Raw genomic sequence first — 27,962 nt, 5'->3', positions numbered from 1 at the left:
ATAGCGCAGCCCTGATAATAATAATTTATTATTATTTTAATCAACAGTTGCTATACACGATAAAATATGTATAGTATTTTATTATATATTTGTTTATTTTATATGTAATAAAAGTCATAAAGTCTGCTTTTAGTTGTAATGTGAAATACATCAGTTGTTATTTAACATTGAACTTAATAACAATTGGAATAGTAGGGACAAAAATAATTAAAGTATTTTTCTTTTTCGAACTTTTTTTTGTGAAACTGCGTGATTGCAATGTGTTTTTTGCGTTTATTTTCAAGCGACTGAAAATAAAAAAAAGCTGGTTCAAAAATTTACAATATTTTCAAATAACTAGCTGATGCCTACGGCTTCGCTTGCGTGGAAAACGAACTTTGTGGCAAATAAAGGTAGCCTAACTACCGTCAAAATCGGTGCACCAATTTCAGAGACGTTTTGTCATGATTAAAATACATAGTTGTTCTTAACTTGTGATTCGTTTTAAAATCTCAGTTTTCTACGCTACGCTAATGTTTGTATATTACAACTTGTCAAAACAAATACCAGTGATATCCAGTTTTTATCATAAGCTCAGCATATATATGTGAAATCCTAAATATTACTGATAAAGTTATCTGTGAATTATATTATAAAAGTAAACCTGTATCGAAATGATTCGCAGTTCTCCTTTGTATCAGTGAAGGGAAAAGCGTATTATTTTTATGTAAATAGGTAGTATTGTTATGTGTTAAAGTTAAAATGGCTAACGCATTTTTTAAACAGGTGAGTGGATCTTTTTTTGTACCTAATTTAAAAATATTTTGGTTTGTTCATGTTCTCTTTAAACACGACTGTATTGAGACTGTGAAATTTTAGTAAGGATAAAGTTAAATGTGCCGTAAAAATCATTTCAGCAGTTTTATCGTGAAAAAAAATGACTGTAAATGAAATATATATTGCACACATCTTTAATTATGGATGATATCTCAAAGATAGGAAAGTTGAAAAAACGAATCCAAGTTTTCAAAAGCAACGCACCTTCTTAGATAAAGAAGTTACATTGCCAAATCCATATTTTCTGGCAGACCGAATTATTAAATACCAAATTGTCCTGAAACTATTCCTCATCTTTCTCCAGATATGGATCGTGTCAGGAGTACTCCTCACGATGGTGGAAGTGGGCACATTCCTGGGATTCACCACGTGCTTACTGCCGGCTCTCATGGATCCAGACTCACCTATCAAGGCCACTTTGGATGAATCTTCATGGATAGGTAAGCTGTTCAAAGTTATGACGAGCACCTAGCTTCACTGACAGACCAACTGACTGATGACAATTTAATTTGTCGTTTCGAAGTGCCTAATTTAGGATTAATTTAAATTTTCTGTTTTGACTTTTGACTATGTAATTAACATTTTGTAAGTTCACAATCACCACCTACTTTCGCTTCTGCCAGTCCAGTGCTGGACCTTTTCAAGAGTAGATACACCACTGATCTCAACCTTCAATATTTCGTATCTTGAACATTTACATTGATTTCGAAAACGGTGGTCAGTCTGTCTAACTAGTACCTACTAGACCACGCAGGAGGTATTATAGTGCACAAGTGTGTGTGCAAAGATAATCACACTCTCTGTTCCCTCACTTCGGAGAAAGGTTAGATGCAGGACCAACGCTTTACGTGCTTTCCGAGCCACGGAGGAGAAACACCGCCGAACTTCCTGACTCCGGGCTATTAATGGTCATTTTACTCAAAAGACAAAACTTAGGACTAAAAAGCACGACCCTTGTTCCATATCCAATAGTCTGGTTTTCTCTAAATTCACAATACCAACTTGTAAGTACCTGTAGCTGAGCAAAATTTTAAGTTTAACCATCTATTCTCTTGTTTCCAGCTGCATCCTTCGGTCTAGCCTGGATACCAGGGTTTCTATCATCATCATACTACATGGACCGCTTCGGGAGAAAGATGGGCTTTATCCTGAACATCATTCCAGGAGCTTTGGGTCTCATCGTCATGTACTTCTCCACAAACGTCGCCTGCTTGCTGGCTGCAAGGGTTCTGCAAGGCATCACTGCTGGTTCCACAACGATATTAGGCGCTATAGTTATAGGGGAATACTCAAGTCCTGTTCATAGAGGGATGTTCTTAAATCTGAAGACTGCAGCTCTCTACGTCGGGAGTACTCTAGTCCACATCCTAGGATATTATTTTCACTGGAGGACAGTCGCTGCTATAACGCTCATCCCCTACTTAGTGGCTTTTGCTATGGTCTGCACTTGGCCAGAAAGTCCTTCCTGGCTGACATCGAAGAAAAGATTTGATAGAAGTAGAACGGTCTTCTACAGGCTGAGAGGAAAGACGGAGCAATCAGAAAAAGAGCTGACAGAAATGATAGAAGCTCAGCAAGAACGCCAGGAAACTAAGCAGCTCAGTGCTTACCAGAACTTGGCACATTTCTGTCAGAAATTTGGCAAGAGAGACTTTGTGATGCCAGTCCTGAATTACTTATTTGCTGCAATTCTACTGGAGACAACAGGCAGGCACATATTCCCAGCTTACGCTGTCCAGATAATTTCAGAAATATCTGGAAACTCAGGGTCCATTTATTACACTTTCGCCTTAGATGTCCTAGTAGCTGTTAGTGCTACCTTTTCTTCTTACTTAATCAAGATTATGAAGAGGAGAACTTTATTGTTTACTACTGGGTTTGCTGCTGTTGTGGTCCTTAAGGCCGCGTGTGGTTATTTATACTTAGCTTCTAAGGACCTGATACCTAATGCGCCTAGAGTACCATTGTCTTTGTTCGCTCTGTATTTTGCCATAGTTAATTTTGCCTGTGCACCAATACCTTTGGCTTTAGTGGGGGAAATATTCCCCCTAGAACATAGAGCAGCAGGGACAACAATTGCTGGTATATTAATATCAGTAACTAGTATAGTTACTTTAAAAACTACGCCATTTTTGTTGGAAACCTTTAAAGTTTATGGAACTTTTACGATATTAGGAATAGTTATGGCTATTTCCTTAGTATTTCTGTACTTTATGTTGCCTGAAACTAAGGATAGGACGTTGCAAGAGATCGAATACTTTTTTAATCATGGTAGGTTTAGAGAAGATGAGGTTAAAAATAAAAAAGATGAGCAAGAGCTAGTTCAGATGATTGCTTGAACATTTTCTCATTATTTTTAGCTTAAGTTAATGTATAATATTTGTAAATACTTAGATATTTCACTATTGTAAATATATTTAAGTAGGTAATACAATACATCATAATATTATAATATACATTTAGTTCTAATAAAGAATTTCTCAAAAAATGTAATACAGTGACATCTGTTGAAAATAATCAGAACTTGTTCCTAATTAGACGGACACAAGGACCAGATTAAATAAAAGACAAAATTAAAATTAATTAATCTTATTTATTTGTCAAATTCGTACTAATAACTATACACGATGACGTCACGATCCCTTTGTTTGGGTATCTACAGAGTAACAGCGAACAATCAACTAAATTATAAACTAATAAAATCGCCTAGGAACAATATAATCGCCTACTGAAATGTAATTTATTTGATTTTATATACAAAAACAATAGTATCACATGCAATTTATATATGTTAGAATAAGAAATCATTTGTAACGTAAAAGAATTATTCTGGTTTACCAGAATCGTCAAATAGATATTTATAAGAGATAAGTTCAATCTGTACAAGTATTTGCCAAATAATGCGTAAAGCAAACTAAAGAAAGTATTTTTTAAGCTTTTAGCTTTTTTGTAACAGTAAAACTGGTATAATACATAAAATAATATTTAAGAAATCACATTACACATTGAGATTACATAAATATAATAAATTAATCTAAAAAATAAACTAACAAATCACAAATACAAATCTAAAAATTAATTAAATGATTTAAAAAATATAACATAATAATTACATTGACTACATTTTACATAAAAATTGACGTAAAATTATTATAAAATGTATTCCTATGTCATGATTGATATAATTTTAATATTAAATGAAGAATATTAATAATTATAATGGTGACCAGCACCGATGAAGTTTATTTTACATAAAATTAATGAAATATGTCAACAAAATTGGTTAATTACAAATACACAACAATATTGGTTATGATTTTTTAAGATTGCAATATAAAAAATCGTAACCAATATAACTAGAAAATAATAATGAAAATATAATATAGACTATTGATAGTATATGTATGTATATGTGACTATTAATGTAATTAAATAACTTGTTGATTATCCGCCGTACTCAGAGTTATTAATTGGTTACTTAATCCAGTCCTTAGCAATTGTTTTCCATACAAAATCGTTACTAAGGAATAGTTTAAGTAATCATTAAATGACTCTGAGTGTGGCAGTAACTGTGTTAAAATGAACAGAAAATAATTTCTTATACACAATATATGTCAATTTAAAGCAATATTATCTTGCATTCTGAAATCGTATGACATTTTTTAATATAAATGCATAAACACATGTACAAAACCGAGTAAAATGTACACTTAGTAGGGAAATTAAAATTGTCTACTTACAAACTAAGGCTAAACTAATATCTAATAATACTCATTTAATACCTATAGTTATAAAAATATTGACTATCGACTTTGTTCGGGGGTAAAACATAGTAAAATATAATTTATCCTTAGTCTTTATGGGGCAAATTAAAAACTGTAGTAATAGGTATGGTCTTGGCCATTTAGATACAGCTCTTGAAATATCATAGAAATACAAAGATCTTAATTTATATCCTTGATGATGGACTGGCAGATAGATGATGACAGTCGTGCAATTGTGACATTTGTTCTTGGGCTTACTCACGTAACTGTTTGACGAGAAATTCGACTAGTTTTAAGACATTCTAGAGGCTCATATTCACGAGTAGCATTCCACGAAACACGACGCGGCTACTGTCTAAACTAGTCGAGTTCCTCGTAAAACAGTTACGTAAATAAACTGACAATCATAAAAATTAATTTAATATATTTCATGAAATACATAGTACAAATAATATTGATATTAAAAAAGATAGCAATATTTTCTCTTAGTAGAATTAATGTCACAATTACAAGCAATTCCATCTATACACAACTAACACATCATTAAAGCGTTTGCTGACAACCGAAGAGTTGTAGATTGATGGTGCTGTCATAAACAGTTCATCAACTTTGTACTAGATGGCGTTAGTTGTAGCTTTAATCATTTGGTCCTTCGGGTTGTAAAAGGACCAATTTTAATTAAAACCGTTTTATTGTTATTTATTTTGCAATAAGTATTATTTTATATTGTAGTATAATTACCCCCATAAACAAAAGGATATAAATAAAAGTAAAATATAACAGAAATACGATTTCAGAATGCAATGAAAAAGACAGAAGTATACTTGTATTGCTTTATAATGAAAAAATTGAGCTTCCAATTAGGATACACATGAGATTAGTGAGTAAATGATTGTACCATATTTTTCTTACACGGGTAAGTAGACATTGAATTTTTGCAAAATATTTTTAAGAAGTTAATTCATGATCTTTAATTAAATCAAACATATTTTCACTTTACTATAGTTTTCTAAACCTATGACTTAAAACTATTACAAGCAATAATATTTTGTAAGCTATTTATTTACAAGTTAAGGCTTGACTGCGGTTTCTTAGCGTGAACGTGACGCGTTGTCAGTCAAAATTTTGTCTTATTTTTGTCGTGAACGCCACGCAATGTCCACGCTCAAAAACCGCAGTTCGGCCGAAAATTCACAGCACTATAGAACTGGTATTATACAAACGCCTTTTTTAAAGATTTTTTTCTTCCAAATATTACATTTTATTTACGTTTTTGTAACATTAGATTTGTTAACATTTAGTTTTTGAGCAGATACAGAGACAGTCAAATAATATTAAAAATGTATTTTATTTTGGAAAAAGAAAAGTCACTTAATTTGCTAGTTATATTTGATTTTAAAGTAAATTATGATTTTATTTGCTCAATATATAAAATCGTGACTTGTTATATTTATTCAAGATATTACATTGTTTTATCTGAACACTGAACTAAATAAGTTTCATTTAGATACAGGTAAACAGAATTTTGTTATGTATTAAAACGGCAAGATTTATTTATTTCATTTACTTATTATTTTCTGGTTTTGATACGCTAGATATAACCATACTAGATGCCACGCTAGATATACGTTTAATTTGTTGAGAAAAATAAAAACTGTATCGATTTTGTCACAGAAACCCTATTTTGTAATTTATTTATTGTCATCTGAGTAAAAGTCCTTTATGATTCTGCTTCATAATTGATAATGAAGATCGAAAAAAACATGATTTCTTTTAGTTTTAACAAAGTAGCGTGTCAAAGAAACATGTAATATTTAATTAGAATTTACACAAAAATACGGCCCACAGTTATTCAATAACTTCATTAAGAAGTCGGATAACTATTTCACTCACGTTCCAGCGGTCGAGTAGTTAAGAGGTAGGTATGTGTTCATCGTTGACGTGGGTTCGATGCCCCGTTGAGGCTCCTCAGTTCCGTGTAGGGTTTTCGGGAAAGAAGCTTGTAGTCTTCACCGCCAGACACTCGGATGTAATCTTTACGTTTTCTGTACACCATTAATCTGTAAAAGAGAAAATATTTGTTAGTAAAGAACAAAAATAAAGAAGTTTACCATGGCTTGGTTTTTATAATCAGTTAAAAACATTTGAGGCCCGCAATACAATAACATAAAACTATATATAAATAAACATAAATCACATAAGTACGGTACATTTTTCAGAACATTTGTTAATTACTTAATAGATCAACAATTCAAACAAAATAACGCTTCATTAACATTCTTGAAACCCTTTTTTGAGGGGGCGTAATCATCCAATGATTTGTCCCGCCTTGGGTGAGAGAGAGTGTCAGACTCTTACTGACTAACTGCCACACTCAGAGTCATTTAATGGTTACTTAACCTAGTCCTTAGTAATTGTTTTCAATACAAAATCGTTACTAAGGAATAGTTTAAGTAGTCATTAAATGTCTCTGAGTGTGGCAGTTAGAGCCACCGTTCCTACTCCTGCTTTAAGCCCGGTAACCCGTTAGGCAGTCTGCAGCTTGAAATCCTATTGCTAAAAGATCCAAAACATTAACTAAAATACACACAAGTCTTTTTAAATAAGACCTTGGTTATGTGCTAATAACATGTACATACAATCCTTTTCATTACATAATAAACATAGTAATCACTACTGTCTAGATTTGCTTATATACAGTACATACACGTTATGTACATAGATGACATAATAAGCAAACAATATAATACCTGTATCCTTAGTTTTATCTCAAATAAATATACTAACTACATAAGTACAGAACAAAAGTTACTTTGTTTTCTAAGTAATAAGGGTGATTTTGTATGTGATGATGTTTGTAAGGTTAGAATGAAGTTCTAAAAGCAATTTACATCATTCTTTTGTTATGTCTGTATTTATGTGTTATTTACAATGGTAAGATATTTTTTACATAATAAAATTAATTGTATTTTTTGATGTTTGATTTTTCTAACCATCTAAAGATACTAGTAGGTATTACTGATTTGATTCTAAAGACGAGAAGAAAAATATTTTACTTATAATTTCTAATACAATTCCCACACACAACACATTTTACTACATTAAAGATTATAACATATTACTTTTAAAAATAAGGTCGATTAGTAGATCTATCATAGTTATCCTCACAGCCTATCCTTTAATTAATTATGTATGTGCACAATAATTTCGTTTTATAATATTACGTTAATAAGAAATATTGATTTATCTTTTAAAAAAAAGTTAAAAAAATTTAATAGATAGGATAGGTGTAATATATAGTTATAAAACAGCTATCTATTACACCCTGTATAAACCAGTCTTTAAAACAACAATGTAACAATCAAAGCACCAGCTATTGATAAACAAGCAACATTGAACTCTAACGACTAATAAAATAATACATAAACAGTAAACAATCGCATCACACATGATCTTGGATCATCCTCACGTGTAGCCAGATGCTAAACGTACGTAAACGCTTGCTTTTTGTAAACAACAATTAATTCAGTATAATATTGTGTAAATAGCAACTATTTATTTATTGTGCATACCTATATTGACTATTTATGGATAAAATTCTCTGTTTATCTCTTTGGATTGTTTAAAAAAAATGTTAACTACTTTGGTCTTTATTTTGGTCCTAGGGGCCGCAATTGATTTCAGTATCTAATAAAAACAGAAGAAGGCATTGATTTTTAAGAATTACATAACATCGATAATCATGTTTTATACTGAAACCAATATCACTTTAAGGATAAAATAATACTAAAGTTCTTTTAAAACAAAAAAGCTACAGGGTAATTAACAATTTTATGTTTAAAAATCTTTATTTAATTTATTTTTTATCTATTGTTAGCCTTAATCCATTTTTATAGTGGTTATTACAGTAACAACACTGCAGTATACATTCAATTTGCTATCACAGTTCACAAAATACACCCTGGTAACAAACAAACAGCAAAATTTTTACCCTGTAGCTACAGAACCCTAAAATACTGTCCAACATCTGTTATTAATGAGCATTAACCTAGAATACTTGACACTATAATTGGCTTAAGATTTCTCAATTAATCAAGTAGCTCACTTAATCATTGCACAATAAGAACTAGGTACAGAATAAGTACTGCGGATCAAAGGACCATCAGCCTTGACCATGATTAATGGGAATCAGTCTACAATAGCGGTGCAACTGCATGCAAGATGCACAAAAGGACCACGATATCTATTATGCAGTTGGAAACGTACGTTTACGAAACGAGTTAAATATACCAAGATTTGATACATAGTGAGATTAGTTGAACTTGAGATTAAGATATAAAATTGATTTAAAAATTCTTATTTACCTAATAACTAATAAAAAATATTAATTTACCATCTCATTATCATTATAATATCCTTAGCAATAAACGAAAAAAAATCTCACAGAGAAACAATCTTGCAAAAATAATTCGCACAGACCAATCGTGTGTAAAAGTAAACCTTACACTTAATATTAAAAATAAAAACACCTTTCAAATTCACCAATAAAATTATCAATAAAAAAACAACATGCTGTACATGAACGCGGCTGGTCAGAAATTAATTGCATCAAAGTATGCGCGTACGCAACAAGATCTAGCGAATGCAGCGGCGGGCTCAGTATTTGTGCGACACTCGAGCTGTTAAGACGTGTCATTTATTTCATTTTTATTACCGCGAGATTTTATTACGTCGTAAGCGAAGATTGGCACAGATTAATGAGAGATAAAAAAGGTAAATAAATAATAATAAATACAGATAGCTAGGTCAATAGGTAATTAATATAAATCAGTGATTATTAATTGTTTATTTATTATAATTATGTTCTGATGATACGTTAAAATTGACAGCTAAGGTGAGTGCTTTATTTTTTTATTTAAATGTTCATATTCAATGGTAGTGAAGTCTCATAAAAATTACGTTTGATGGTAAACTTTCTCGCATTGAGTATGGAAAGTGCAATTTACTTGATGCAATAAAAGCTACGGATTACTTGTTTGATGATCGTTGCAATCGTAAGTCTCGAAGAAGATTTATTTCTAGCTGAGATCGTTTTTTTTTTAAATGATGTCATGATGATTCTAGATAATATAGAAGATATATTTTATATTCTAAAATTTTCCTCTATTATTTTATAAATGCAAAATTAATTAACTGACTAATTTTGAATCCAATACCTAACTATGAGGTTCAAATAGACCTTGAAGGCCAGAAGACTGTCCAAATTGAACCTAAAATTTCAGAAACTCGTCAAAATTGAACCAAAGATTGCACGCTTTTTTTGAGGGGAGAGAATCATCCAATGACTTCTTCCGCCATGGGCGAGACGAGGAGTTACGGACTAAAAACCACCCCATTCCTAATAGACTACTTTTCGAACTAGAGCCCTGTGAGGCAGTCCGCAGCTACGGGTCAAGATTTCATGCTTGGCATTACATTCGAGACAAGTGCTTTAACGAGGCAATTGAATAAAAAACTTAATTGAGTGGTGATTGCAAAATTCAATAATCGTGGTGTGCCTTGTAAATATAAGTAAACAAAGTAATAATTATAATTATCTGTATACATAATACAGTGATAACAGTTATGTTTGTACGTCTGTAATACTGTTTAATACCCTTGGTATGTCTAAGTGCATACAATTATAATAAAACTTTAATTTACTTATAAATTACTGCCCTGTGAACACAATGTTCTTATTTTAGCAAACTGGGGATAAAAACCACCGTGAAACAAAGCTGTGTTGTGTGAATGAAATTACCGGAGGCTCAGTCATTCCCAATCTTTCTAATCTCCGATTCCCCAACGTATTTGTAACGACTCTGGTGTTTCGGGTGTCCATGGGCGATTCGTTTACTGACTTATACAAAAAAAAATACGATGATGATAGTACACGTAATAAAAAAGATGCATTAAGCCGGACTTAATGAGATGCCGTATACTCGTAATAATGACAATTGGTAATTAAAACGCATTAATGCAATATCACGACTTTTGCTAAAGGATAGGCAGAGATCTAGCAGTGGACACCAGTTGTTACCAGTCAATGTAAATACAAAGTGACTGCTTTACTAATTATACTTTTTTAATAATTTCAGAATTGTCCAGTAACTGAGCACGAAAGGACCACGTTTTCGCAATGAATTCGGTCGTTAATTGATTACAAAACTACATGACAAGTGTACGGTAAGGTACTAAGTAGAGACATTTAATTTTATTGGTACTACACGAGTAGATATTTATCTATACTAAACGTGTTTACTTTATAATAAACGGATCAGAGTTTCTGTGTTTTATTTTACCATGAGATAAATTCACTGAGATGGACACTATTTATAGAGGATTTTCTATTTTACAGGGAATAATGGTAAGTTAAAATGTTGTTTAAATGTTCCAAGTAGTGGAAATTATTCTAAAACCTCACTGAGGAAACCGTGGGGAATAGTTTTTTTTTTCCGTATTTGGAATTATAGGATGTATTTTTGTCGAAATAAGGACCAAGTTTAGCAGTGGGCGGAATCTGCCCAACGCTTATTATGATGATGATGATTTATTAAGTTACTCTTGTATAAGAATCCGATAAATCAGCTTATTTTTTGAGGTAGGGAAATCATCCAATGACTTCTCCCGCCTTGGGCGAGGCGAGAGGAAGTGTTAGACCCTTATTGACTAAAAACCACCCCGTTCCTACTCCTGCTCATCGAGCTGGAGCCCCGGTAACCCGTCAGGTCTTCCGTGGCTCCGTGTCATAGCTGGTAGGATAATAATATAAGGTGCAAGCTAGTTTAGAAATCTGAACTCCCAAATATAGAAACATCAGATAAGGAGTCAGCTAAAATGTCTTCATTATTGACTACAACATATTTGACTACAGAATACCGCCTACCAGATAAGTATGGGCTAAGTATGGGCCTGGGGTGAGACCATATACCAATCCACGTTCCTAATCCGTGCAACCAGGGGATGGTACAATCTGCCGGCTTCTATTTTTCTGAGAAATACAACCCGGGTCTTTTCAATGTCAGAGTGATTAGGTACTTTCTAAGTCTGTGTGCTCCATCCTCGGCCACATCTTTGCTTCGCCGTCCTGGCAGTAAGCGGGTTGGTGGCCAAACGCAGACTTATAAACGTTAAAAAAATGCTATGTAAGTACATACACATCATGTGAAGAGATAAAAACCGCCATAAACAACACAATGGCTCATAACAAGTTTACGGTTGATGTGTTTTAGAGTTCCGCGAGTTGAAATTATGGTAGCAGTTTATGGGGTCGTTTGTAGGAGTGGTAGAAGAGGGTATGTGAGGGTAGAAGAGGGAGGTAAGACCTATATCTTGCAGTAGATAATCTGTATGGGTTTGACTGGCTGTTCCCTCGTTGGTCGAGTGGTCGCAAGTACGACTGCTGGACAAGGGGTCTCGGGTTCGATTCTCGGGTGGGGCAAAATGGGGTGATTTTCAAAAAAATCGAGTCTGGAATTGTGCCTAGTATATTGTAATAGTATAGCGGCATTACGTGCCGTAATGTGCACCTCTGCCTACCCCTTCGGGGATATAAGGCGTTACGTTGTATATATTCTTTATCAATTGCAATTGGTAAGCAATTGGCAGCATCTATGGATATCTGCAACACCATAAAGTTTCAAGTGATGCAACTTTCGGGAGGAGCTAGGGTTTGGCGCTCTGTATCTTTAGTACGAGTTTGCTTTAACTTGAACGTAAACGAAACGAGTGCGCGTTCGGCGCTCTGATGGGTTAATTCATTCCCACTGACCAATCAAAACGCCGAATGCGCTCTCTTTTAACGTAAACCAAACTCGTACTAAGGGTACTGTACTAACTTTACTAACACGGCAATACGTCATCGAACGTGTTGTTTTGCGTGAATTTTCCGAAAGATTATCACTACAGTCGAGCAGGCCCATTACTGTAGGCAATGGCTTTCATAGGTACATGAGTTCTAACAATTCATTAAAAAAAAAAATCATCACATGTATAAACAAGTGTCATCCTTGACAAGTGACAAACGGAAGTGAGCATGTTAGTGTATCCGGTTATTAACAATACAATGGATGAGGCTGTATGTTCCAACCTTGAGCGATAATAACAATGATTAAATGACTATAAAAGGACGAAATGTCACAATTGCATGACTGACAGTTTGACTGTAGACTGTTGAGCAAAGTTTTGCGGGTTCGATGCCCACACGGAACTATTTATTATTGCGATGCACAAATGAAAAAATAGGTTGAAATGACTGTTATTTTGATATTTGTGCTGGAAACACCCCATTTTTTATGGAACGAGCAGACGGATCACCTGATGTTAAGCATATTGCCGCCGCTCATGGACACGTGAAACACCAGAGGCGTTAAAAGTACGTTGCCGGATTTTTGGAGTTAGGAATTTAAGGGTTGTTGTTTGGGAATCGGGTAATGGGAAGATTGAGAAGGGGGAAATTGGGCCTCTGATAACCTCACTCACACAACGAAACGCAAACGTTGTTTCACGTCGGTTTTTGTCGGTCTTTATTTACCTGAATACCCGAGGAAACAAAGCAAAGGATAGACCAAACTACAAATAAACTCAAGGTGAGTGAATGTTCACACTGCTGTAACATTTATATTATGTTACTGTAAAAGTTGAAACTAGAGAATATCTTCAGATTCATAATTTGAGGTATGGATTCCTTTAAAATAGCATTTTTTAGGCAAGAAAATCATCTAATGTCTTCTCCCGCCTTGGTCGAGGCGAGAGGGAGTGTCAGACTCTTACTGACTAAAAACCACCCCGTTCCTACTCCTGCTTTTCGAGCCGGAGCCCCGGTAATACACTAGGCAGTCCGCAGCACATTTTTCATAAAATTAAATAAAAATAAGTCTCCAAAATTATAAATTGAATTAGTAATAATGAAGATTTACCTATAAGCAGTACTTTACTGTGACTTGCATTTTAATTGCAGCATTGTTAACACTCTTTTTCGATTTGTATTTTGAGTTCGAGGACATACTCTTGATGCAATTATAAATGCAATTACAGTGATGATGAAATTCAATTGATGTTTTTGTTATTTGGTTTAACAAGATACAGACTTTGTGTAAGTAGAATAAAGATAGGACAAAATATCTAAAAAATAAAAACAATAATTGCTATTAAAAAGCAAACGAGAAAAATAAACTGGCTATCCTCATACAGTCTCTTTTTTTAACATAAGCCGGTAAACATGTTTAATATATTAACATAGAGACTCAGCGACCCCACAGTCAAACCATTGCAACGGTTTTGTGGGGCTTAGTATATTATAATGTAATTTATATGGAAAAGAAATAAATAAATAAAATAAAAAATAATAAATAACGAGCAGACGGATCACCTGATGGTACGCAATCGCCGCCGCCCATAGACACCCGAAACACCAGAGGCATTACAATTTTGGGGGTTAGGAAGTTACGGGGTTTTGGGGAATCCGGGATTGGTAAGAGTGGGAAGGGGGAATTGAACCTACGGTAACCTCACTCACACAACGCTCTCCTACACTTATTTAACAGCAAACGAGCAAAATAAAATTGCTATCATCACACATGGACTATGATCCTCTACTATAGTACCTCATTGGGCATGGTTTTTTAACCAGTTATGTTATGAATATCATGTATTAGAGGTTGAAAAGTATAGAAGAAAATATCGTGTACCAATTGAAAATGTCACAAAACGATGTCGTACAAGGTCTTCTTAGAACAAGAAGTCATAAAACATTTAGAAAAATGTTTATGCACTTCCTTATTCCTGAGGAAGGTTACATAACCATCACGCTACAACACTTATGTCATAATTACGACAGCAAACATCTAAGGAAGTAATTCTCACATAACCTAACAAGCAAAAATCAACCTTAACACTTGGAAAACTGCAAGCGATTTGCAACCTTAAGGTATGATACTTTTACGGTCGATTATACAATCCCTTGAATGCATCTAATAGGGCAACAAGTCGTGTGATATTGCAACCGAGAAGTGGCATATAATAACAGACGTCCTGCTGTAAATCTGTCCGTCCGTTTAGTCATGCAAGGTCTTGGCTGATGAGATTATGGGTCAGTTTCCTAGCTAGGGAACTTAGACACTGACTTTCAAAGTATACCTTGACTCTTGACCTACCGCACGGTCTATGGAGAACTATTATTGTTCTGTTTGTAAGAATATCGCACAGAGTATGTGAAAAATATCTATTTGTGTTCATTATGACTAATATTATGTATATAAGGTGTTCTAAAAGTATCTACTACGGCTTTAATGGGACATAGTGTTTGAAGATTACATTTAAATGAATGATTATGAGTATTTTTTTCTTATATTAAAAATCTACCTATGAGTTTATTATGAAAGAACTATCTCTTCAATTGCTATCAATTGTTTTTATTTGTAATCTTGAAACAGAACACTACCTCCAATTAAAGCCGTGGCAGATAATTTTAGAGGACCTTATATGAGAGAACAATTGGTTCAAAGAAATAAATGTTTTTTATCTACTTAACAAAAATATCTTGTTTATATTTAAACCAATAAAAAACCCTTCCGAATATTCTGGCCAGTAACAAAAACAACAAACTAAAAAATCCATTTAAAATACACATTTTGTTTTCCCGAGTAAAACATATAAGTGCATTTAAAAATAACCTTTTTGAAATAGACTAATCTAGTACTGTAATTCTACGTGGAAGCATTGAATGAAGGAACGTGTTAATAGGGTACAAAATAGATTGATATAGTCATGCGAGGTAAGGATATCCTATGTATTGTGTAACTAGGTAAATTGGTAGTATTGTAGACTTCCTAGAATTAACTGGATTTGATGAAGTATGTTCAGAAATGTTTCCCAAAGAAACTTTTTTTGTATCTTATTTTTTTTATCACAATAACAAAATATCGTTAGCAAAATACCTACTAGTTGTTTGTAATCATTAGTATAATCACGTGTTTAAATATCTTTCAATAATTGCCCTATATAATTATAATAAATAATAAACTAGCAATCCCGGCGAACTCCGTTTCGCCCCCAATGATTCTCTGTTTTCCTGCTTTTCTCTTAATTTTTTCTATAATTTTTATATTTTATATAATTGCTATAAACCTCACGGAGCCCGAGACCTTTAAGACAAAACCGTGGAAATCGGTTCGTGCATTCTGGAGTTATAGCGTCAGGAAGGAAAACCCGACTTATTTTTATATTATAGAATAACATGTAAGATAAATAAATTCGTTTATCCGCGTATTGTTATAGTAAAGTAAATAAAATATATGTATTACTATTATGTACTTTTTCACCTAAAACTTTATTTAGCAAGCAATACTTAAACTAATATCACTAGTCACTATGTTAAAAAACTAAAAATTATATATTTAATGTATAATTAGAACAAATATGTACATTGTATTTGTTTTAAAAATAAATAAATAATAAAATATAATATGTATATCTAAAATACTGTCGATTTTAAGGTTAAATATTTAAATATCACATTTTAAAGGAATGTTATTGGTACCAACATATTTTTAAAGATTTTTGGACACAAAAGTCATACTTGTAAGCACTATTATTTCTAATTTGTTATTTTACCCTGAAAAAATATATCACAAGACAAAAACACATACAAATTTACTTATAAATAGGAATAAATAAATCATTTTTATTACATAAGACATGAATACACTGTTTATAGGTAAAACTAGGAACTTTTCTCGCCACCAGAGGCGCTGGTGTGTCATAAACAGTTTTAGTTATCATTCAATCGTTCATTAAATGCCGTAAATTAAAAAAACAATCCGTCTTGTAGATTATTTTAAAACATTACACGTATTTTTTATTTTCCTATGGAAATAAATACTTTTGAAGATAAAATATATCGATTTTAAATATCGCATGACGTCACTTCTAGGTACGTTTTATGAAACCTTTTTATTTAAAAGGTACGTTTTATACATAAAAATTACGCATTTTCTCTTCTTCACTTCTAAACTTTGAATTTTTTACGGACTAATCAGATTTTTATGTTCATACTGGCTCCTATTGGATTTAATGCAATTCTCATTTGTAGTAAATTGCTCTTTTTTAAAGTAGAATATTTAAAAACACAGTGTATTTATGTCTTCTATATAATGTTAATAAATATTAATAATATATTGTACTTTACTCATCATAATTTATTATTATCATTACTATAGTTAAACTAATATCTACTTAACTACAGCTAATTAAGGTATAAAATGGAAGGATCTTACTTTTAGCGGGCCTCACGACGCACTGGGTAATATTTGTGATAAGTTTATTGTATAAACAGAAATTATATCTGAAACAAAAGGAAAAATAAAATTAGTTAATTATTGCTAAGACTTTTTAATGTGTTTGCTACAATCACTGGGCTTTTTTGGAAGGGCAAGGTCATTCAACGACTTCTACCGCCTTGGGCAAAGCGAGAGGGAGTGTCAGACTGACCAAAAACCATTTTAATAACTAAAATGGGCCCCTCCTACTCGAGCTTTCCGCTGCTTTTTACGGCTTTTGGAACCAGAGCCCCGGTAACCCTGATGTCTAGGATTGCACCTGTTTAGCATTGGACTCACCCCAATGCACCTAATAACATAAAAAGTGCAAAATGCAATCACTAAACCCATTCCACAGTCTACTTCTCTTCTTTTAGTTTATTCTTTACTAGCTGACCCAGCAAACTTTGTACCGCCTTAAACCATATTTTTTCCACCTTTTAAACCTTCCTTGGACTTCTACAAATAATTCAAGATCAAAATTTGCCAAATCGATCCAGTCGTTCTTGAGTTTTAGCGAGACTAACGAACAGCAATTGATTTTTATATATAGAGATTCTTCTAGCAGAATAACAGGCCTAATTACATTAAATGTACATTAAATGTAATTAGGCCTGTTATGTTATGTTATAAATTTTAATAATACAAAATATCTTCGATACCAACCTCACCCAAGAGTCCCGGCAGCCAAAGAAGCCAATACAACGAGAATGGCCGTAGCAACTCCGCTGGCACCGACATGGGCCCCGTAGACAGCGCCCGAGTCCGCCGCCACGCCCGTCCCGAACGCGTCCGCTGAAGTAATCGTGTCTGTCAAATAGCCAACCGGTGAGCGGCGCGCACCAGGAGGCTTCTCTAGTAGTTACGCGGGTTTTGTGTCTTTGGTATAAGCTTTTGAGGTTATGTTTGTGATTGAAAAGGTAATTTTTGAAGTAGATAGTTAAAAGAAAGAAGTTAAGGTAATAAGTTTTCGTAATGTAAATAGACAGGGTATTTGGAAACCTTTTTTGAAGTGCTTTAAGTCAGAAGTTGCAATAGTTTTGAGGTTATGTTGCAAAAGAAAAAGTGCTTAACTGAAGTAGTTTTTAGGTTATTTTCCAAAGAAGAGGTGATGTTAGAGAGTCTATTTTATAAGTAGTTTTATCGGAAAAGAGAATAGTATAATAAATTCAGGCAAAAGTAAAAAAAGTCGTGCAACTTTGTAACTATAAAAAAATTATACTAATAAGTACCTACACCAATCTACTTGATAAATAAAGAAAGTACTTAACAACCACCAATTAATGTTATTATTCCGTCTAGAGAAAACTTCTACCAAAGCAAATTATTATTAAAAAAGAAACTTTAAACCAATGTTAGATAGAATCAATAGAAAAAAAAAATAACCAAAAGAAACAAAACCCTTGTTTTTACCAGATTCGCCCACCAGCGCATGCAGTGTATAAAACATAATAAAATTAAAAAAGAAAATAACATTCTCGAAGAAAACTGTTCTTAGCTCGACCCTCAAAATAAAATAAAAATATTGTTGAAGACAAAACAGAGAAAGAGAGAGAGAGAGATAAGTATTCTATTTCATAATAATTTTTTTCATCTTCCACCTTAACTTAAAAAAAAAAACTTATGGAAATTAAACTAAGAACAGTATGCCATGAAAATTACAATAATATAATAATATCAGTACAGTTATGTGCTTAAAAGCTAACTAGTACATAATATTGAAATAGTGAATTACCAAAATATTTGGCTAATATTAAAAAAATAAAGAAACAAAAGATTATTGTCAAAATATTAAAAGAAATTAAATTATTTTTTACAATATCATAATAAGTAGCTGCTTTACATTATACGAAATCTAATACTAAACATTTTTATGTCAATAATAATAAAACAGTATTATTTTTATAAAATAATCACATTTAACCAATATGAGCAAAATTTAAAAATACTGAGTGAATGCATGATTAAAAATAATGACACAAAAATGCTTATAATCCAATACCCAAAATACCACCAACAACACACTTAAATAGATAAATACAATACACTACATGTATTTACAATAAAATACAATACAATACAAACAACACACAATAGAATGAACGACGTACCTATATCACCAACTTCCACGGTGAGTGAATGAATGATGAACAAAAAAATATAATATTAATTAAGCGGCAACACAATGTGACGTCATGTTGTTAAAAATGAATGATTTCGTGAAATGGGTTCCATTCACTCTTCTAGTTCATTCATTTCATTCGTTCATTTGTTTCTATCTCTCTCTTGCACGTGGTGTTAATGATTGAATGATAGGGATGGGGATACTTTTGAGTTAAAGCACAATGGATTAATGTAGAATTATTATTTTTTAACAATAATATTATTAGTTAGTTTATTATAGGATTCGAACCTAATATTTTTATACATTATATTTTTTTAAATCTTTGTTATACAGTATGATGATCACTCATATGACTTAAATGAAACTACAAGTAAGTAGTACTCGTCCACAGAAGCATAATACACCTAGATAATTAAACAAAAGCCGACAATTAATAAAATTAAATAAAATCAAGTATAAAATTTTGTGTGAACAGCTCCATGTTCTTTGACCACATAAGGGCTGTAATGTTGTAGGTTGTCTAGGAATGTTACGGACATGCGGCGCGGCTGTTACAATGCCGTAATTATAAAGAGTGTTCAAATTATTTTAAACTCGCTTATTTTGATAATTTATCGTATATTGTCAGAAAAGATGATAACAAATATGTGATTTAAAATTAAGTCATATGAGTTTTCTCCATAGGGTATTTATTATGGAGCCTTCTAGACAAATCTCTCAAACTATTCATTCAAAATACATAATTATGTACAGAGTGACTGACATCTCTATTTGCTCAAGCTATAATAAACCTTACACCCCAGTACACAAAGGCCATAATAGCTTACCTCCCCATCGGTTCAGCATTGCCATTATGACACCATTGGTCCATCCGAAGCCAGTTTGTACGACATACTCGCCACCGCCGCCGAGACCGCCGAAGATTGTCGCGTCGTACTGGAAAATGGATTTCAGTGTTAATTGGGTAAATTTCATATTTTATTAAAAGTTTAAAATATTTAGAAATAAACTGATTAACTGAAAAATACATTGGTTGTTTCACCAGTAAATAAAAAACTAATTATAAACGGGAATTGAACCCGAAACCCATATTATACACCTAATAAATTCAATTTAAATATCCAAATAAAGTCAATAGCAAATTTTTTATAACAAATACGTTACAAGTCTTATGCCATATTATTACCCTGAGCACAAATCCATAACCTTCCTCGATAAATGCACCATCCAACACAAAAATAATTATTCATATCAGACCAGTAGTTCCGGAGATTAGCGCGTTCAAACAAACAAACAAACTCTTCAGCTTTATAATATTAAGTATAGATATAGATTAAGCAATAACTCACCTTCTCAAGCATAGCAGTCTTCTGCTTCCAAACCTCGAAGTTGGACCGCACCCACTTGGTGGCGATCTCGCTGGCCAGTCTCACGGCCTCAGGCTGCCCCGTATTGGCCAGCCCCATCACCACGATGTACTGCAGTGGGGGCCACGCGTTCGGATAGTCCCACTGCTCGCCCGAGTGCTCAAATGTAGTCGGTATTCCACCGTCGAATATGTCTACCTGTAAAAAAGGAAACAGGTAAGTTTACCTTATTATAATTGCGGAAAATTATTACGATTACTTACACATTATTTACAACTTAAAAATACCTAAAAAAGGAATAAAAACCAACTTAAAACTCAAATAAAAAAAGTTGTTTAATAGTTTACCTTACATAGGGTAGATGACAAATTTTTATTTTAATGTCCGTCTTGTAGATTATTTAAAATATTGAACACGGATTTTTTATTTTCTTATGGCAACGAATACTTTCGTAGATATTATATATTATGATTTGAAATGTCGAGTGACGTTACGTCTAGGTTCGTTTTTATACGCAGAAATGACGTATTTGTTCACACTCCTAAACTTTGATTCATTACCTAAGTATTGTTGTCTTATATGCCAAAATAAAAAATACATGTCTAATATTCTTTCAACAGATGGACTAATATAAATAGATTATACATTTTCATACCCTGTCATCATCCCTATAAACTCAAACTTATACTCAAAATCTAGATTTGCATGTTAATTTAATTATATACTATTTGAATAGATATTATGTAGTAAATAATACTTTTCATTCAGTTATTTCTTAGTACCATTGTAACACAAACCTAGAGAAAATATTTTGTAGCCGTCGAGTGCAACCCCGAATTTTTTTATGTAAAATATTATGATGTATAATTTTATTTGATTATGAATATTCTCTGAATAATAAAGATTTTGTTTGTAAAAATACAATATTAAAAAAAATATTAGTATTAAATGTTTAGAATGAAAAAACAAATTTATAAAAATATATCCAAAATACCAAATAATACGAATAATAATTATTAAAAAATGCATAAAAAATATAAAAAAGCAATAATAATATCAAAAACAACAAAAAGAATGGATTGACCCCGACGTGATTTGAACACGCAACCTTCTGATCTGGAGTCAGACGCGCTACCGTTGCGCCACGGAGTCACTTGAACGGTGAGTCGAAATTACCGTTCGCTACGAGCGGAGTGACGCAACCCGTTATTATCATAAGTAATTATCATGAAAATGTGTTAATTAGTACTTAATGACTAGATTTTATGATTATCTAGAGGTAATTATGAAAATTACGTATCATCTTTGTTATTGAAAAATGAACGTTATTCAACAGACAATAGGACTTAATATCGTTCAAGTTAATTTATTTTTATGACTTTTTAGTTTTTTTTCTACTTATTTTTTTTAGTTTTTTTTCTACTTATTTTTTTTAAACTTACTTTAACTTTATCCAAATAATTGACGACGCGGTTCACGTAGTAATCCTTCCTCGCCTGGTCGTAGCAGACTGCCCAGAGCGGCGACACGTTAGATGGGTAGAAGTAATCCCGACGTCTGCCAGATTCCAAACTGTAGTCCAGCCAGACACCCACGTCTTCATGCCAGAGCACCTGGAGAAAGATTGCAAAGGATTTTTAGTTTTTAAATCAGTTTTTTATAAAGTATGATGTCATATGATAGGATTTTTTGTTTTAGTTTGAATTGTTTTCTTAACTAAGCATTCAAATAGGTACTAAAAATTATGAAAAATTTATTATTATTATTTGTAAAATATATTTCCATCACATTTTTCAATTTAAAATATGCAGTATTTCTCCTCTAACAGCAACAAATATTCAAAATTAACTTTAAAAACTTTTGAGTAACTTTAATGAATTAGTGAGTATGGTATAGTAAATAGTTTTCTGAATTGTTGCTTAGCTTTAGTATTCCTTATATATGTGTATCCGAAGTAAATTGTTGGTTAAGTAACTTTGCTAATAGATAGATTAAGGGGAAAGGAATGTTACATAATATTATCTGTTCTGTTAAGCTGGCCAATTATAAGAGTAGAAACTATATATTTATGAACTTTCATTTGTTTTTATGAAATATATTCAGTGTGCCTCTGACTATTTGTTTTATTTTCATGTTAAAGTATTTCGGCAATATATTTAAAATATATAACGCAGGCCCAAAAGGAGATGGCTTGACGAACTCTACATCTTTAAAAAGGATTGGCCGCAAAAAGCTTTAAACAGAGAGGAGTGGAAGGAGGGTAGGGAGGCCTTTGCCCTGCAGTGGGACGATCATGGCTGAAATTTAAATCTAAATCTAAACACAAACGTTTAAGTTTACCTGTTCAATAGCATCCATGAACCTAGCATGTACATTTCTATAGTATTCTGCCTTGTCGACGTTGCCGAGTCTGGTGTGAAAGTCGCGCAGCAGCTGGGCGTTCCAACACATGATGGCGTTCAGGTCGACCGGGATTATAGACCGGGTCTTCAGGTTCGTTAGGTTACCTAGAATTTTATTTAAAGTATTCATTAATTAATTAGTAAATAAATACTAAAAATAAATTAGTTTGGCGGAAATAATGACTAGAGCTAATGTATAACTTCTTTGGAATTTGATCTAAAATCATTATTTTTATGTTGTTTACTTATTTATTACTAAGTACTTACGTGATGCTTTAATAATTATGTTTAAATTAGAAAACCGATATAATATTTTTAACATTGAATTATGCAAGTAAGAATCGGAAAACAAAAATATATTTACTCCATAAAAATATAGGTGAAGAAATAGTTAAGTATGAAAATATAATATATATTTTATTTTTGGATTGTTAAACATGCTACATTCCTCAATTACCTTTAGTTTCGTAATAATGAATACTTGCAATTACTGAAGAGAGCACAAACACTACACTTTCTAGTGTACTTAGTTTAATGAATTGTATGAATAAAATATATATGACTATAAATGGTTCTAAATCACAAATTATTCAGGACATGTATCTACATAATGCTTATTAAATGAGGCGTCGTTTAATGGGATCTAACTATATTATCTGAGGTCTATAAAAGTCACACTGGGGTCCACACAAAGGGTCTAGCAAGACATACCACCAACTTGACTGTATCCATTTATCGAGAGATCAGTCGTTTGCTGAAGATATTCTGAACAAATGTGGATAAAAGTATTCAAATATTTATTGCATCCATAATGTATATAGTATACAGTATATTGCAGATATCTTAAAATCATTGTGAATATCAGTATTCACAATTATTTCTATCTAGGTACAAAATCATTCATCATCAAAAAAATATTTTTGAAAAGGGACTTTTTTGGTCTATTGTGTGGCTTTACTATAAGTTTAATAATTTAGATCGTACTTTTATAGAATGCAAAGTATTGTTATAAAATCCAATAGTTTAAAAAAGTAAATATTCATGAAATATGTTGCCAAGTAAAAAACAATACACATTATTATCTATTACAAGTAAGTAAATATTCAAGCAAAGAATAAATATAGAACTAATAAAATTACATTTGTCTCTGTCTAACCTTTGTTGGTGCCATTGAGAATGAACCATCTGGATGAGAAGTCCCACCCTGACTCAGCCGCAGCTTTCAACTCAGCATACAATTCTTCTTTCTTGTCATTTGTGTCGAAATGTCTGAAAATAAAAATATATATTATTTATTACACTGTCTTGTCTGTCGCTGTCATCGACATCATCAGCAGCATAATAAGTATACTGTTTATGGTATAAGCCGGTAAACGAGCAGCCGGATCACCTGATGGTAAGCAATCGTCGCTGCCCATGGACACCCGAAACAATACAGGCGATACAAGTACGTTTTGAGCCTTCTGGGAGGTTTAAGGATTTGAGGATTGTAGCAAGCAATCTTTCAACTCCCCAACAACGCAAGCATTTTTTCACGTCAGTGTTCTGTGAGGCCGTACTATCACTCTAGTCAGGCCGACCTATTCGCGCCGAAGCATGGCTGTCTCACACTTAACTGTATTGAACAAAGTTCTCTATAGAGACGATTATCCATAGTTCTCACTCTTAGCAAGGGTCCTAGAAATTGCATCTTCTAACATTCTGATTATGTTTTTCTGTTTTCAACTTTAACTGTTTATAAGGTTGCTATTATAGTATTAAGTATTAATTACCTGGCGACATCAACGTCTTCCTTGTAACTCTCAGGTCTGGGTCCTTGTGACTGATCGTAGTACCTCGCCAGAGTGTATCTGAAATGTACATAATTATAGTTCACTTGAGTTTCATGTTCAGTATTTATTTGGTTACTTATTTTATTAATTCGACAGATACGTTGATCTAGAAGAAAAATATGTGTTAAATTAATATTTTATATCATAAGCTTTCTAATAACAGTAGTTATTGTACATATTGTTACCATTATTATTTATTGTAAAAAACATATACAACATTACTTTATACCGTTATTGATATGTATTATCAAGTAAAAAATAAATAAAAATATATTTTACACAATTCAAAACAAAAGAAATACAGTTCAATAACAAAAAGATACCATAGTTTTAAATAGAATTTTGTAAAATTGAATAACCCATTACTATGTCTGAACAGAGAATTGAACCCTCGTCTACCTTAACATTGCGGGTTGGCGAATTATTGTTTATATTTCTTTGAAATGATAATAAAAGAACACTTGTCTCCTTACCTATGCCCATTATGGTTGACTTCAATGGTGTGGTTGGTCATCCAGTAATCATACTCCCTGTCCAAGGTGTGGATGTGTTGTCTCAGGAACTCGATGTCATCCATGTCATCCAGAATTAGTTTCACCATGGGAATTAGGAGGGGCGGCTGTGATCTGGAAAGAGGGATTAAATAAATCAGTTTTATATTTGTATCAAAATGTTTTTAAAACATAATTGTCACCTTTTTGATATCCGAACGGGTATTCAGACGCCGACAATACTTTAAAAAGACAATACTTTGTCCAACCCGGGAATCAAACCCGCGGCCGCGTCGACAATCTCCTTCATCCTCCACTTAGTCATACGCCGAAAAAGACAATACTTTGTCCAACCCGGGAATCAAACCCGGGGTCGACAATCTCCTGTTTAGTAATCGAATTTACGACTACTTGACCAATGACGTCATTTAAAGTTTTTTTTTTATAAAATACACTAAACAAAATATTCTTGGACTTAAAAAATATTTTAAACTAGCTACTTCCGCGCGGTTTCACCCGCTCTGCTTGGCTCCTATTGGTCATAGCGTGATGTTTTATAGCCTATAGCCTTCCTCGATAAATGGACTATCCAACACAAAAAGAGTTATTCAAATCAGACCAGTAGTTCTGGAGATTAGCGCGTTCAAACAAACAATCAATCAAACAAACTCTTCAGCTTTATAATATTAGTATAGAAGTATAGATATTAGATACAGCATAATTTTAACATAGCTACCTCATAGCATAGTATATCCTGCCTCCGTTGGGAATGAAGCCGATCCTCTCGACGATGTCCATGAAGTTGGAGACCATGCCCCGGGCGGTGGCCCTCATCTCCGACAGCAGCAGCCCCTTGATGATCCAGTACGAGTCCCAGTAGTAGAACTCACGGAAACGACCGCCTGTAACATAGATATTAGTTTATGTTTATGTGTTTCTTTTTCTCTTTCAGTTTTTTTTTTTATGTTAAATAGGCGGACGTTTGGCCGCTATCTCGCCAGATGGTAAGTGATGATGCGGCCTACGATGGAGCACGTCAGCCCATAAGCAACCTATTCACTCGGGCTTTGAAGACATTCAGGTTATACTCATCAGGAAACACAGTTATATTGTGTAAAAGAAGATGGAAGTACATAGATGCATTTTCGGAATGGTCATGTGCCTGATATTTTAATTTTTATTATGGTATAAGCCGGTAAACGAGCAGACGGATCACCTGATGGTAAGCAATCGTCGCCGCTCATGGACATCTGAAACACCAGAGGCGTTACAAGTGTGTTGTCGGCATTTTGAGGGTTTGGAATTTAAGGAATCAGCGATTGGGAAGGTGGGTAATTGGGCCTCCAGTAACCTCACTCACTCAACGTAAGCGTTGTTTCATGTCGGTTTTCTGTGTGGTATCACTCCGGTCGAGCCGGCCCATTCGTGCCGAAGCATGACTCTCCCACACTTTCGAACAAATCTAACAGTTTTATCATACCAGACACATAAACTCACCAGGCACAATGACAGGGTTGTCCACATAGATGATGGAGTAGAGATCCTGGTTGGCCTTCACGTCGGGCTTCATCTTCCTGCCCAGCTGCAGCCACAGCCGGTTCAGGTCCGCGGCCCATTCGTGCAGCAGTGGATCCTTGATGTTTTGGAGAAACGCTGGAATTGGTTTCAAAGTAGATGTTATATTTAGTGTTCATTTGTGTACCTCTAGCAAGACTTGGCACTGTTGCACTGTCACTTGCCCTAGTGACAGTTGCGGTGTTAGCAAAAAACGAACTAGAAAGAGGGTAGACCGATTTATCTGCTCATAAACATCCACCCGCATATACTCCAGTTTATCCGTGATCATGGCGCTTGCAACAGTGCCGAAATATCGGAAACTCATAGACAGAAATAAACATGGTAAATATCCCGTCTCAAGTTCTAATATTAATGTTAGTGACCATGTCAGTTTAAAAACACATAATAATTAATTTAGTATGTCTCGAGAAAGTTATAATAAAGTTATTCCACGTTTTCATGTAATTTCAGTAATATTATTTGGACTTTTATAAATCTAGGTATACCTACCTATGTTCATCTCTGTCAGCAGAAATAGAATCTATTCAGTAGCTATTTAATACATTGTCCCAGGAACAATCATATTAGACTACTCTTATAAAAATATCAGTAACCAAGGACTGAAGAAAAAACATCAATGACGTTCTTACATTAAAAGGTCAAAATACAACTGTTCAAATAATTCGCAGAATGTGTAGACAGACACGACAAACACCATTAAGCGAATATATTTATGTATAACAAATATACCGTATTTCATATGTAGTATACGTATTATGTTTACTTTGCAATTTATATAGAATTAAAAATATACTTTTCCCTGTCTGACTTTCCGGCTACATGCAGGATGTTATTGGCGGTGCATATTACAATTCAGGCTGCGCGTCACACGCTGCTCATGATCAAGAGTCCCTCTGTGACTCGAAACTAGTAGAGCTTTTCTCGGAATATTTACGTGTGTAAACCGTTGTTTTTAGTTTATTAGCTAACTAGCATCCGCCCGCGACTCCGTCCGCGCGGAAGTCGGTCTTCGAGTAGATGTTTTATTTCTCCATTTTTAACAACTCTGACAATGACATCGTATAAATATCTATTAGACCCAAATACTGCCAGGCCCATAATAATTAAGGAGATCCCTATATTTAGCAACTGCGCATTTTGTAGTATAAAACTGTTTTTTTTACGTATTTTTCCAGGATAAAAAGTATCCTATTTTATGCCCAGGATAATAAGATATAATTATACAAAGTTT

At 33.2% G+C, this 27,962-nt stretch overlaps 2 protein-coding genes, 1 long non-coding RNA gene and 1 other non-coding gene across 12 annotated transcripts in view; 2 read left to right on the top strand and 2 right to left on the bottom strand.

The window, feature by feature from the left end:
- Positions 1-253: 253 nt before the first annotated feature.
- LOC118280633 (facilitated trehalose transporter Tret1-like) lies at positions 254-5,324 on the top strand. The gene is made up of 3 exons (XM_035600873.2): positions 254-765; positions 1,121-1,256; positions 1,879-5,324. Exons 1-3 carry the CDS (start codon positions 742-744, stop codon positions 3,153-3,155), a joined length of 1,437 nt encoding a protein of 478 aa, XP_035456766.2. The 5' UTR covers positions 254-741; the 3' UTR covers positions 3,156-5,324.
- Positions 3,390-27,962, bottom strand: part of LOC118280632 (trehalase) — a 73,358-nt gene continuing 48,785 nt past the window's right edge. For 3 of the 9 annotated variants that reach the window (XM_050699443.1, XM_035600866.2, XM_050699444.1), the window contains exons 5-16: positions 26,651-26,806; positions 25,890-26,055; positions 25,136-25,288; positions 24,603-24,680; positions 23,987-24,099; positions 23,542-23,595; positions 22,769-22,935; positions 21,871-22,041; positions 20,411-20,626; positions 19,889-19,997; positions 17,608-17,746; positions 3,390-6,640 (exon numbers count right to left, since the gene is read on the bottom strand). In XM_050699443.1, the coding sequence (XP_050555400.1) occupies positions 6,511-6,640; positions 17,608-17,746; positions 19,889-19,997; positions 20,411-20,626; positions 21,871-22,041; positions 22,769-22,935; positions 23,542-23,595; positions 23,987-24,099; positions 24,603-24,680; positions 25,136-25,288; positions 25,890-26,055; positions 26,651-26,806 (1,652 nt within the window). In that variant the 3' untranslated portion in view covers positions 3,390-6,510. Of the gene's footprint in view, positions 6,641-16,719; positions 16,963-17,602; positions 17,747-19,888; positions 19,998-20,410; positions 20,627-21,870; positions 22,042-22,768; positions 22,936-23,541; positions 23,596-23,986; positions 24,100-24,602; positions 24,681-25,135; positions 25,289-25,889; positions 26,056-26,650; positions 26,807-27,962 lie in introns of those variants that run through there. The other 6 variants (XM_035600870.2, XM_050699445.1, XM_035600868.2 and 3 more) reach the window with 5 other exon arrangements.
- Positions 7,903-10,906, top strand: LOC126911591 (uncharacterized). The gene is made up of 2 exons (XR_007706123.1): positions 7,903-9,353; positions 10,718-10,906. It is a non-coding gene; the product is annotated as an uncharacterized LOC126911591 (long non-coding RNA).
- Positions 21,509-21,580, bottom strand: Trnaw-cca (transfer RNA tryptophan (anticodon CCA)). The gene has a single exon. It is a non-coding gene; the product is annotated as a tRNA-Trp (tRNA).

Source organism: Spodoptera frugiperda, chromosome 16 (genome assembly GCF_023101765.2).
Source record: "Spodoptera frugiperda isolate SF20-4 chromosome 16, AGI-APGP_CSIRO_Sfru_2.0, whole genome shotgun sequence".
NCBI lineage: Eukaryota > Metazoa > Arthropoda > Insecta > Lepidoptera > Noctuidae > Spodoptera > Spodoptera frugiperda.
This window is presented reverse-complemented; position numbering and strand designations above follow the sequence as displayed.